The sequence below is a fragment of the Beta vulgaris genome, chromosome 3 (genome assembly GCF_026745355.1).
Source record: "Beta vulgaris subsp. vulgaris cultivar EL10 chromosome 3, EL10.2, whole genome shotgun sequence".
NCBI lineage: Eukaryota > Viridiplantae > Streptophyta > Magnoliopsida > Caryophyllales > Amaranthaceae > Beta > Beta vulgaris.
In genome coordinates this window covers 17,501,497-17,515,203 of record NC_079204.1, presented here as the reverse complement: position 1 = coordinate 17,515,203, position 13,707 = coordinate 17,501,497, and the positions used below count along the sequence as shown (strand labels likewise).

The window sequence follows — 13,707 nt, the reverse complement described above, 5'->3', positions numbered from 1 at the left end:
CATTAGAGAGAGACTGAGATTATTGGAAACATAAACATAAAAGCTAGTAATAAAACGAAAAAAGGGGCTTACCACTGCCTTAAAGGGTGGTGGAAGCCCCTAGGTTGAAAATTAGGGTTTTGTGGGAGAGGAGAGAGAAGAGAGAAAAACTCTCCATTAGAGAGAGACTGAGATTTATTGGAAACATAAACATAAAAGCTAGTAATAAAACGAAAAAATGGGCTTACCACCGCCTTAAAGGGTGGTGGTATCCCTTAGGTTGAAAATTAGGGATTTGTGGGAGAGGAGAGAGAAGAGAGAAAAAGAAAGAGAGAGGAATCATCTTGAGGAAATGATATATACAAATAATATATGAAAATTTATTTATACATATTTAAATTTATATGAGAACCACCATTATAGTGAGAAACACTCATGTTTTTTCTTATTACGAAGATTTTGCTCATTTCGAACTTTTTTGCTTATTTCATATTTTGTTTATTTTATGTTTTTGCTCATTTAACATTTCTATGCTCATTTCGCAACGTTTTTGCTCATTTTACGTTTTTTCTCTTTTAATTTTTTTTATACTCGTTTTACGTTTTTCTCATTTTACGCTTTTGTTCATTTAATGTTTTCTACTTAGGGGTTGTTTGGTTAACATTATTTAACTTAGGAAGTTAGAAATCCTAAGAATTGAAATTGTTTGGTGCTGTTTGGTTGACAAATTCATGGGAAGTAAATATTCCTAGGAAGTTCCACTTCCCACAAAATGCAGAAAGTTACTTAACTATAGGGACCTAGGTAAGTGGAAATTTCCATGGGAATTTTCATTTCCCTTGAATCACCAAACAACATCTAGCAATTCCTAGGAAATACAATTACATGGGAAGATAATATTTCAAGAAATTTGCACTTCCTACATTCAACCAAACGAGCACTTATTTTACACTTTTTCTCATTTTAAGTGGTTCTTAGTTCTCACCATAGGAGGGTTCTCATATCATTAGAACCCAATCCATATATATATATAATTTCTCTCTCCACCTTTTCAGTTTCTCTCTCATCAGGCCCGATCCTAAGGGGTGTTTGGAAGGGCAAAGGCCAAGGGCCCAAGTCTAAAAAGGGATCAATCCTCTAGGTTTTAAAATAGAACTAGGAAAAAAAATAAAATTAAAACTAACTAATCTAAGTATCTCACACGCGTATTTTTCACTAAACCGAGAAAGAAAATCCTCGACTCCTGGTCTTCTACTCTTCTTCGGTTCTTCACTCAATCACTCTTTCTTTCTCTCTTTCAAAGATCTACATTAAAATCTTCTTTTAATTTCCAAAATTTTCACTAACCTCCATCAAACTCGTTGAAATTTTTCATATTTCCCAAAAAATTAATAGCTGTTAAATTTCCCTTAAATACGGCAACGAGAATTTTTTTCTACAATTTAAATAGGGAAGAATTGGATTTCTATAATGCAATACTCATTAGATTTAGTCTCAATCAAGTGAATTATTAAGATATTATGAAATTAAGAATATGAGTAAGGTTTTTGGGAATTTTTTCAATTTGATTTACTTGAGTATGTTTCGAGTGCTTTGTTGGGGGTAACTTAATCGCCGGATTGCTCTACCTCCTGCCGTCAGTGGTCGTTGGTGGTTACCACCTACCGGAGTCCATCGCAATTCGCTTCAGTGCTTGCTGAGTTGATGTCTTGTTGTCCTACGGGTGTAATTCGCGCTGCCGTAGTGCCACTGCCACCTGCCACGCAAGATTATCTTAGCAATTCACTTGTTCAAGGTATTGTTATTCCATCTCTGTTCTCTGTAATATGATTTGAGTATTATGTCATTCTGAATTTCTGTGTTTGATTTATTTTATTTGCAAATTACAATGTTTCCTAAAAAACATTTATCTGGAAGTGAAAAAAAGGAAAAAAAAAAATAAAATTTGCTGAAGAGTTAATAAAATCACAGCAAGGTGATATTGACAATATTTGTTGTTAGAAATGTTGTTCATGAAAATTTAGATAAACCAAATCAAAATTTACATGATGAAGTAAATGACAATAATGAAAGTGTTCCAAACTAGCCTATTGAGGTTCTAAATGAGCCTAATTTGCCAAATGTTGATATTGACATTGATGAAGAGCAATTAATTCCTACTAATAATGGTATTGATGAAGAACAAAAAATTCCTTATATGGATATTTATGATCCTCGGAATTGGACTAATTTTGATAACAAAACAAGAGATCATATTATAGTTGAAAAGGGGCCTATAAGAAAATTGAATCTTGACTTTCCTCTTGATGATAATAATAGGCATTCATCATATGCTTATTTTTCTAAGAAGTTGAACAATGATAAGATTAGTGATATAAAATGATTGGTTTTATTATAAACAGGTTAACAAAGTATTTTGTTTTTGCTGCAAGTTGTTCAAATCTATTACTAACAAAAGTTTGTTAGCAAATGAGGGTTTATGTGATTGGAATTATATTAGTGAGAGACTCTAACAACATAAAAATAGTATCGAGCATATGAATAATATGTTTACTTGGAATGAAATCAGAGTAAGGCTAGATAAGAATGAAACATTTGATAATAACTTGTAAGAAGCGATTATGAAAGAGAAATATCGATGAAGGCAAGTTTTACTTAGAATATTCTCGACTGTGAAATGTCTTGCTACTCATAATTTGGCTCTTAGAGGATCTAATGAAAAACTATATCAAGCTAGTAATGGTAATTTCTTAGGATTAATTGAAAGATATAATAATGCAAGATCATATTAGACACATTCAAAATCGTGAAATTCATTATCATTATATTGGGCATAAAATTCAAAATGAATTGACCTCCATTTAAGCCAATAGTGTGAAGAGTTCTATAATCAAGAGTAAGAAGCGTCATATTCATCTCATATAAGAATGGCATCAATGTTGATGAGGGGTGGGTGCAAGATTTTGGGCCCGACCGAGTCCGCTCGAGTTTCGATTCGGTTCGTTGTCCGCTACCTGAGTCTGTCACGATCTAGAAATTTTATTTTAGGTCCGGTCAGGCACGAGCCCACTTATATGGTCTGTGGGCCAAACACTTTTTTTTTGTTTTTTAGTCTAAAACTGCCAGAAACCATAAAAACAACATAAAACACGGGTTAGGCCCATGAGAGGCACGAGCTCGACACATAGGTCCGTAGACAAAATCTAAAAATTTAAGACCTGACCCGCCATTCACAAGCTCAAGCTCGACCCGATATACCATTGTCCAAAACCCATGGGCCAAGCTAGTGAACAGGCTTGACCCATGCCCAGGTCTGGTGGGTATCTAATAATATGATGCATCACTCCAAAATTCATGATTACTTGCAATTTTCTCTTGGTTGTTTGTTTAGTAATAAAAGTAATATTTGTTCAAGGAAAGACAGGTAAATTGCAACACTCAAACATCTATCTCTATTACATAAGGGAAGGGGGGACCTATGGTGTCCTCTTTTGAACTGACTATTTTGCCCCCCTTTCCCTTACTAAATTACAAAGATAATATCAATACCAAAATGGGGATTCAAACAAAGCTATCGGAAATTAAATTTCAACATCACTCCCAAATCACTTATGTTAGGAAACTTTACAAATCCCTTTCTAAATCACGTTCAAGAAATCCCGCAAATCATTAAACTTTACAAAAAACTAAAAATTAACTTACAAATCAAAACTAATATAGTAGGGCGTAAATACATTAAAAAAACATTCACAAAATTCAGTTACAAATGATTGTTCTCAAGAACTCACAAATTTCACTTACAAATTATTCTTTACCTATACACGCTATGCATAAAAATCTGTAAAAAAACATAAAATTTCGACGGGGATATTACACATTTGTCCATCGGCGAATTGCAAACTTTCAAAAAGGTACATAATTCTTTTAATCTTCCAAGTTATTTTAAATTAGTTGAAAAAACAATAGCAATTGTTATGTAGCGACTAACAGAAAAAAGGGAGATGATAGCAATTAGTTAAAAAGGACTTAAATTTAACCCTTTATTTTCACATGAAATGAGAGAACAAGATAAAAGTAACAAATTTAGTTTTTTTTATAAAAATTCCAATATTAAAAATTTGCTCATAACTTTTGCAAAAAAACCATTTTCACAAATAAATTTTGAAAAAAAAACCAAAATCAAAGTTTGTCGGCAAAAATCAATTTTCAGAAAAAAATTAAATTAATTTGCTAAAACCATTTTCAGAAAAAAAATTACATTATTTTGCGAAAACAAATAGTGAAATTAAGCACCAAGACAACTGTAAAATTTTGAAATGGAAAAAAGGGCTTTTATACAATTTAAATTTAATTCATTTTCATGTTAAATCAGAAAACAAGATAAAAAACGATTTTTGTTTTTTTTTTAAAAAAATTCCAATATCAAATTGTGTATGAAAATTTGCAATTGTATCTCAAATATAATTTTAAATATGAGACTGATGAAAATTTTAAATATAAGTTTGTGAAATCATAATTTAGATGTTAGGCAAAGGAAAAAAAACTGAAATTAATTCATACTTTTCAGATTAAATTTTGGGATGATAGATAATCGACCAAAGAAAAAACTAAAGTTAGTTGATTTAAGAAATTACCTTTCTTTGTTAGAAAATCGACCCAAGAAAAAACTGAAGTTGGTTTGCTTCCTTCAAAAGTGGTTGATGCGACTGATGGATTTTTGATGAATTAGATCTACTGCTTTGCTTAATACTTGAAAAGGCTGATTTTCTTATTGTATAGTGTATAGTTTGATGAACTAGGTTCCTTGAAAATATGGTTTGTAGATTTGTAGTGAGAGGAGAAAGAAAATGAATAGCAAAAGTAGTAAAATTATACTGATGTCGCCAAGTAGTGGAAAAGGTAGTGAAATTTTTTGTTAAAATTCTAGAAGGATGTGCCTACAGGCTACAGCACGTCACTCAAAATTTTGGGTTTCAAATACAAATGTGGATCAAAGTATAAATTAGCCAAATTATAATGTGGGTTTCAAATACAAGTGTAGATCAAAGTATAAATAAGCCAAATTATAATATTGTTGCATTGGAAATTCAACGTAACAGATAATATGGACTCATTTTTTTTTGTTCAATAGAGATAAGTTTAACTAAGGGAGTAATACTGTAATGCTACTTAAATGCAAAGAGTTAATAACTGCAAAAGAAAGAACAGAATGTAGAAGGAGTACTATTTGATTGTATTTCAAAGAATCTTATTCACAAAATGGAGGTGAACTTAAAATACTAACTTGCATTTTCTTTTTGTTTATTACTTATTAATAATTAGGCCTAAAAATGTCATCGCACGCATCGCGTGCATAAAAAGCTAGTACAAATATATTAAAAGGCGTGTGTGACAATGTATACATGCCACGTGGCACCTCTGTTACTCCATTAGAATTGTCCAATATGTACATAAGTCATGTCAATTAACAAAAGTAAAATTAGCTTGCAACAAGATTTGAACTCGTGACCTCTTGCTATTATACATGACATAATTACCATCTCAACCAAGTTTTAATCATGCTTAAGTGTCCATATTATTATATTTATACCTTTTAAATATTGAATTTTCCTTAATATATTTTAATGTATCAAGTTCGAAAACACAATACCAACCGAGGCAACATTTGGGCCCAAATACTAGTTGTTGCTTAAAATAAAGGACCATTGTTGAAGTTTGATATTATCATATATGGGTAGTCGACAACAAATATATTGCAGATTCTTATTCAAATAGCAAGAAAGCCTGGCAATGTGACAGACACTCAAGTATATTTTGGCCAAATTGTTAAGACTATTAGTAGACCTTGTTAGTAGATTGGATAGCTTAAGGGTGTAAACGTTGGGTAAATTATGAAGAGTAGGGTGTAAATGTTACATTATAACTTATTATATTACAATATTTCATATGTGTAAATTAATATTAGTGTTTTATGTTATTATAAAATTATTTCATGTCATTATTGACATATTTCATATCTTCTTGAAGCTGTCTCATGTCATTTTCTTTAATATGTTTCATGTCATTTATAAAGTCCTTTCATATAATTATTATTGATTTCTGTGTCATTTTTCAATAAACTGGAATCATTTTAGAGTTGTTTCATGTCATTTTCTATTTCATTATTATTTTCCAACTATTTATATACCTTATCATTATCATACAAACTGATATCATTATTTCTAACTTTTATGTCAGATTTCAACAAATTTATATCATTTTCCCTATCATTACAGTTTTCAACAAACTTATATCCTTTTACCCTATTTCATTATCGTTTCAACTCCCTGCATACCACATCATTATTATACAAACTAACATTATTTATAAGAGAAATGATATCATTAGTTGCTTTTATGTTATTATTCAACAAATTTTCTATCATTTTTCCATATTTTATTATTAAATTCCAACTCTTTATATACCTCATCATTATTATACAAAATGATATAATTTACAAGAGAATAAGAGAAATGATATCATTATTACTCATTTTTATGTCATTTTTCAACAAATTTGTATTATTCGAGATTGCAATCTTCTGTAAGAATTCAGGCAAGCAATTTAACTTCCTTGACGCTTCTGTTATGTAAAATGCAGGCAAGTTTTCGACACTTTCGTTTAGTTGAAGAACAACAAATTGATTGAGGCAAGCAACTGAATTTTTGCGTTAACTAAACAATTTTCATCGCTCCACAGAGATTCAAGATCAACGAAATTAGCTCAAAGAGAGAGAAAAATGGCGAAGAATCTAGAAAAAGGTGAAATCACATAACATTAATTCCAGCGGAACTTGTCTTCTAACTCAAACTGATATCACATATCTTATGCTTTTTCTTATTTATTTTCGGGTTCAATTTTGTGTTTTGTTACTTTCGTTTATCATCTTTTTTAGTGTGATTGCGTTTTGTAGTGGTTCAAGTTTTTGACGAGAAGGAGAGAGAGTATATTGAGCCTAGAGAAAGTGAAGCAGGAGAGAAGGGGGGGATGTTGTCTTTGATTCCACACGTGTGGATGACTGTTACATAATAAGTTATGGTGTAACAGTGAAACCCAAGATTTTGTGTTCAACAAATCCTCCTAAACAGATGTCGAATATACATTTAAGAGCACAATATTAAAACTATTGAGAATAACGACCTATAGTTTACATTAACCTGATAGGGCTAATGGGCTATATCTAATATTGTCCTTATGACATGCTTATTATCCAAAAGTTCATTAGTTGAAAATGTGTATATATATATATATATTATATAATATAATATATTATTATATATATATTATATATATATATTATATATTATATATATATATATATATATATATATATAGAGGCATGATCACATGAGAATGCTCCTTACATGAGAAATGAGAATAAATCTCAACCACACGATTGGTTTAGAGTTACAACACTTATTCATTAGAGTTATATCCCTCTAAAAAATTTTGAATTCAAAAAAAAAAATTTTGTTTTTTTGAATTTTTTTTTTCAAATATTTTATTTTTAGAGTTACATCACTTTTTCATTAGAGTTATATCACTTATTCATAAGAGTTATAGCGTGTAAAATTCATTCTCATTTCTCATATAAGTATGCATTCTCATATGAACTCACTTCTATAAGGCAGGATCACATGAGAATGCTCCTTACATGAGAAATGAGAATAAATCTCAACCACACGATTGGTTTAGAGTTACAACACTTATTCATTAGAGTTATATCCCTCTAAAAAATTTTGAATTCTAAAAAAAAATTTTGTTTTTTTGAATTTTTTTTTCAAATATTTTGTTTTTGGAGTTACATCACTTTTTCATTAGAGTTATATCACTTATTCATAAGAGTTATAGCGTGTAAAATTCATTCTCATTTCTCATATAAGTATGCATTCTCATGAGCTAGGGGTAAGAAGGAGATCATAATTCATAAGGAAACTTCCAGAGACTGAAAATTGGGATATATATATATATTATATATATATATAATATATATATATATATATATAATATATATATATATATATATATATATAGAGAGAGAGAGAGAGAGAATCATGTGGGAGCATTTGTGTGGATTTATAAATCCCCAATTTTCAGTCTCTGGAAGTTTCCTTATGAATTATGATCTCCTTCTTACCCCTAGCTCATGAGAAATGAGCCTGCTTGGGCTAGTTAATTACCAAATCAAAATATAAATATATATATACCCCCTAGCTCTGGAAGTATCAATCTAATGAATATATACTTATCCTTATCCCCAGTACAATCCATGTTCATCCCGGCATTATATACTTCAACAGTAAGATAACATATACAACAGTTTATATATAATCTAATTTGAATTTATGCAAAGGTTTATATGCGTATGTTATCTTTATGTTTCTACTTGGCCTTTTCAAAAAAGTAGTTACAACTTTATCATAAGTGTTTAGTATAACCGATTAAGTTTTAGTTAATTATAAAATTTAGCTATTTCATATTACTTTTAAAATCTTAAAACAAAAAATCTGAAAATTTAATAATAATATCTGACATAATGAAACTCAACTTAGCCAAAACTAAAGCAAATATGTTCTATGGCTATGACCATTGAAATGGCCGTGAAGCTGGGCAGTAGATATGGCCTCCAAGATGTCATAGTGGAGTCCGATTGTCAAGTGCTAATCCACCGCCTCTCTAAGCATGCTATCTTTCTTGCTGATCTAGATATTATCCTCCACAACATTCTGTCATCTTGTACTTGTTTTAAGTCTATTGTTTGGTCTCATGTGAAACGAGACGGAAATTTCGTAGCGCACCATTTAGCTAAGATTCTTCCCTTTGGTGTTGAACAAGTTTGGGAGAACCACTATCCTCCGGAAGTGGCTCCTTATATATTGATGGACAATTTGTCCCTTAATCTATGATAGCTTGCTTTTCCCCTCAAAAAAAAAATGTTCTATGGCTATGAAAAGAAAAAAGTAACTATGGTGTATGCATACCTTACTCTCAAGGCCTTCAACAGTGTTGCAGAAACGCCAATCAGCCGCTCCACAATTTGAGAATTGATTAAGCACAAGCTTCTCTATGGTAGGATGCACTCCCACCACCCGAACAAAGGATGGTAAGTCCCTAGCTTCAATGAATGGCATCCCAGCAACACAAATAACTCCAGGCCCTTCAATTGGTGCACTCAAGATGCCTTGATAAACTTGATAATATATCAAGCTAGCTAGACAAGATTGCGTGAAAAATGTCACACCATAGATCTTCAATCTCTTAGTTAGATTTAGAGCCCATGGAATAATTGACTCACATATATATAAGACATCTAACATTTTCCAATTTTCTGCTCAATGAGTTGAGTTAAACTCCTTACTTTGTGCAACAACATCAAATCTCTCAGCGTATGCATCAATATTTTCTGGTGTCGCGACTTTTCGTTGCTACAATCGGATATGGTTTCTATGGTGTTTGAGCTTGATTGCAGCTTCTTGAACTTAGAGGAGAAAGTAAAAGTGTAGCTAATGTAACTCTAAGGCCTCTCGAAGACAGTTGCTTAGAAAATTGGAGAATGGGATTGATGTGGCCTTGAATTGGGTAAGGAAACACTATAACATGTACTTCAGCGTTGCTTTTGTTGTCCATATTTTGGAGTTATATACTTCTATATTAACAAGATGTGCTAGTCACATTGCTTAAATATATAGCAATAATATATATAGATGATCGCCCAAGATATGGGATCGAATCCCGTCTACATTATTTGCTCTTGTGGCTTTTTTTACACCAAAAAGAATGATATATACATGATGTGTTGAAGCTAGTCGACTCTACGTTAGAGTGTACCGTAGGATTGAACAACCAAGACAAAAACTTATCTAGTACTCCCTCCGTTATAGTTCTCGTTTCCCTTTTTTCATGGTAATTTATGCAAGTAGAATCTAAGAGGGATATTAAAGATTTTTGTTCATTTAAATAAATGTTATATGAGAAAAGATGATTTTAGGAGAGAGAATGGAGAATGATTGGTGAAAGAGCATTAATTGTAACATTTTGGTTGAATAAACAAAGGAAAAAACAAATTTCAAGAAGCAAATAAATGATGGGACACGATTTTTCTAGACAAACTACGGAAAAATGTGGAACTAAATATGGAAATGAGAACTATATTTTGGGACACCCAAATGGAAATGAGAACTATATTTTGGGACGGAGTGAGTAATTTTTTTTTGAGGAAGTTTATCTAGTAATTAGTATTCCCTTCATTTCAAAATATAAGTCGTTTAACATTTCTGCACACATATTAAAAATGATAACTTCTAAAAAATATGTCAACTTATATTAATAGGAAAACTAGTTTGTAGGACCAAGCTATAGCCCGAGTACTTGTAGTTTTCATTGTTAATAGTTTAATTGAAATAAGATCACCAACTATCATTTGATTTAGTGGTTAAGACTTTAGTATATAAACTTGGTTAAGACTTTAGTATATAAACTTGAATGTCAAGGGATCAAAATCCTATACAATGCATTTACTGTTTCTTTATATGGATCATGCGTCGTAGAACAACCTAAGGGAGAGCGCCACCTAACACCGTTCCTTAATTAAGAACATCTTTTAATATATTAAACTTTTTTATTTTTGAAATTAACATGAATTCATTGATTCAAAGTCATACGACATCTACAATAGAAGTCAAAACTAAACAAATACATATCAAAATGAAATGAATACAATTCTAATATGATAAAACCACGATCGTTGAGTAGATCTAACACTTCTGAAAATCCTTGTCTTTCACATCGCTGTCTGATGCAACCTTCTGCAAGGGGGTCTGTCGATCTTTTGTAGTTTGAAGTAGAATCGAATTCAATTCAAGTGATTGTAAACGAAGTCTTGACATCTGTTGCAACTCCGCACAAATTTCGATCAACAAATCAACATCTTGAATTACACAAAAACCTAAAAACAAATTCTCTAAACTCTCATATGGAGAAAGATAAAACCCAATATATGGGTAGACATAACCCAATATATGGGTAGAAAAACTCTCCATTAGAGAGAGACTGAAATTTATTGAAAACATAAACATAAAAAACTATTAATAAAACGAGAAAAGGGGCTTGTCACCGCCCAAAAGGGTGGTGGTAACCCTTAGATTGAAAATTAGGGTTTTGTGGGAGAGGAGAGAGAAAAGAGAAAAAGAAGGAGGGAGGAGGCTATATTAAACTAGTATTTGACCTTGGGCGATGCCCGGATCAGTTACAATTATCAAATATATTATTCACAAATTTCATAATTGATTCTATCAGTTTTTCGTAATATTATGTCTATTATGAAATTGAAAAATGCACGTTATGACATGATAAGTTGTTCAAAAAAAACTTCTAAAGAATTGGTGATAAAAATAACAATTTCAATAAAATTTCGATAAGCAAATGTTATTATCTAATAAAAGGGTTAAAGATCAAAAAAAACTTGTCTACATATTTTTATAATTACATATAATTATAAGACTTTATTATGTTTTACTTTGAAACATTAAGCATTGAAATTGTATTGGATTAGTAATTAAACTATCACATTTCATTTCAAGGATCATTTGTTTGAATCTAATAACTACAGATTGTTAATATTTTTAATTGAAATTATAAGCATGTGTATTAGAAGTTTGAGAAGAATGTCATGTGATACCGTTCCTTTGATAAGAACGTCTTTTAATATATGTATATAGATAAATATACATATAGATATGTCAACTAAAACAATAGAAAAATTACCCCTAATGTGAAGAACTCGCTCTTTTCTATGGCAATTTACTTTTTCAAACTAAAAACGAATGCGTTGAAAAATGAAGTAGTAGCATATTCCAACTCTCCAAATACTCCCTTCGTTTCCTAAAGATCTTCCCACTTTCCGTTTAAGGGTGTTTCCAAAAGATCTTCCCACTTTTGCTTTATTCCTTATTTGGCAAAACAAATTTCCCTATTTACCCTCTCATGTCACTATCATATGGTCCACCATTACATTATTAATTCAATTTTACTCCCATCTCTCTCCTACTTTAACCCCTTTTTATTTGTTTATTTATCTTAACCCCTTTCTCTCTCCTACTTTACTCACACCATGCACCACACAACTTGATTTTCCTTGGTATCTGTAGGAACAGTAAGTGGGAAGATCTTTAGGAAACGGAGGGAGTAAGAAGAAAGAGTAAGGCTATGTTCACTTCACCTTATTTTTGCTTATTTCAGATCTAATCAGATCAGATCAGATAAAATAAGTTCAGATCAGCTAATGCTTATATTTAAAAATTCATTATTACTATTAATACTATTATTTACTAGTACATTTGTTCAAAAGAATTATTCTTATTGATGTTGCACTTATTAATTATTAATATTTGTAATTATTATTAATCTCGTTGTTATCATTATAAATATCATTGTTATCATTATTTTGAGTTATTTTGTTGTTATTAAATAATATAAAATTAAAAGCCATGTGTTAAGAACATAAGATTGGCGCAAAAATAAGAAATATATAAAATATGATGGCTCAAATTCATGACAACGAAACTACTAAGTTTGGATTACATTTCAAAATAAGCTAAGTGCGAGAGACAAATTATAAATTTAGATCTGGTATACCTCTTCCTACCGAATTCCAAATCTCTCTAGCTATTTGAAGTTGCATGCTATCCATTTCTTTCTTGTGCAAGTCATAGTTGTTTTTTTTTGTTGGTAAACACGACTTTCATTCATTACCTAATAATATTAAACATATTACAATCTGAAAGTAATTGTTCCGAACAATAACTAGGGAGGGAAGGGAAAATCCTAGTTACAATACTATCACCATCCATGTATATCTTATTTTATTTTATATGAAAATAAAGAGTTGAGTCTGCCGACTTCTCAAGTGTGAAACATTTGTTTTAAGGAAAAGTGTGAAACATTTTATAAGTGCTCTTATAAATTAATGACTTGGATTATATAATTATTTTTGGTAATTATTATTATTATGATTATAATTATTGTTTTTGTTATTATAATAATGATAATAATAATTATTTATTATTAATAAAAGTTGTATAACAGTTGTGATGGAAATAAAATGATAATAATAGTAATACTATAAATAAGATCTTATAATGTATTGCATAATAATGAATTACAAAGTAATAATATAATAGTAATACTATCTTTTATAAAAGATATAAGATTTTGTAAATCAGATCAGATCAGATCAGATTAGTTCAGTTCATATCAGATCAGATCAAATAAAATCAGATCAGATAAAAAAAAAAAAAAGATCAGAAAATTTCAGGTGAACTAAACATAGCCTAAATAGGAGGGATTCAAAATGGCATCATTAAATGCAACCATTCACAATTTATTGAAAAAGTAAAAGGCAATCATTACATTGCATAGAGTATTGTACGAAGTCTTATATTCCATTCGTTTTTTTTATCGTTACACTTCACTTTGAATGAGAATCAAATAAAATTATGCAAAAATCAAGAAAGAAGTACAAAATAAAATTTAGTTTTGGGAAATATAAAAGAAACATTAAAATGATATAGAAGAGAGAAAAATAGGGTAGGTGAGAAGTTTTTGTGTGGATTATTAAAATAGGTGGTGGGAGATATGAGGTGGAAAAGTGTTTTTGTGTGGATTATTAAAATGATGGTGGGATATATGAGG

General features: G+C 30.4%; 1 protein-coding gene across 1 annotated transcript; it reads right to left on the bottom strand.

The window, feature by feature from the left end:
- Positions 1 to 1,013: 1,013 nt before the first annotated feature.
- Positions 1,014 to 9,660, bottom strand: LOC125495998 (UDP-glycosyltransferase 74C1-like). The gene is made up of 2 exons (XM_048641214.2): positions 9,000 to 9,660; positions 1,014 to 1,735 (listed from the first exon to the last, which is right to left on the bottom strand). Exons 1-2 carry the CDS (start codon positions 9,333 to 9,335, stop codon positions 1,697 to 1,699), a joined length of 375 nt encoding a protein of 124 aa, XP_048497171.1. The 5' UTR covers positions 9,336 to 9,660; the 3' UTR covers positions 1,014 to 1,696.
- Positions 9,661 to 13,707: the final 4,047 nt, after the last annotated feature.

Coding starts and splice junctions, on each gene's coding strand:
- LOC125495998 (XM_048641214.2), bottom strand. CDS start 9,335: ATGTTAGATGTCTTATATATATGTGAGTCAATTATTCCATGGGCTCTA. Junction 1,736..8,999: donor TTGAAGGCCTTGAGAGTAAG/GTATGCATACAC, acceptor CTTGCGTGGCAG/GTGGCAGTGGCACTACGGCA.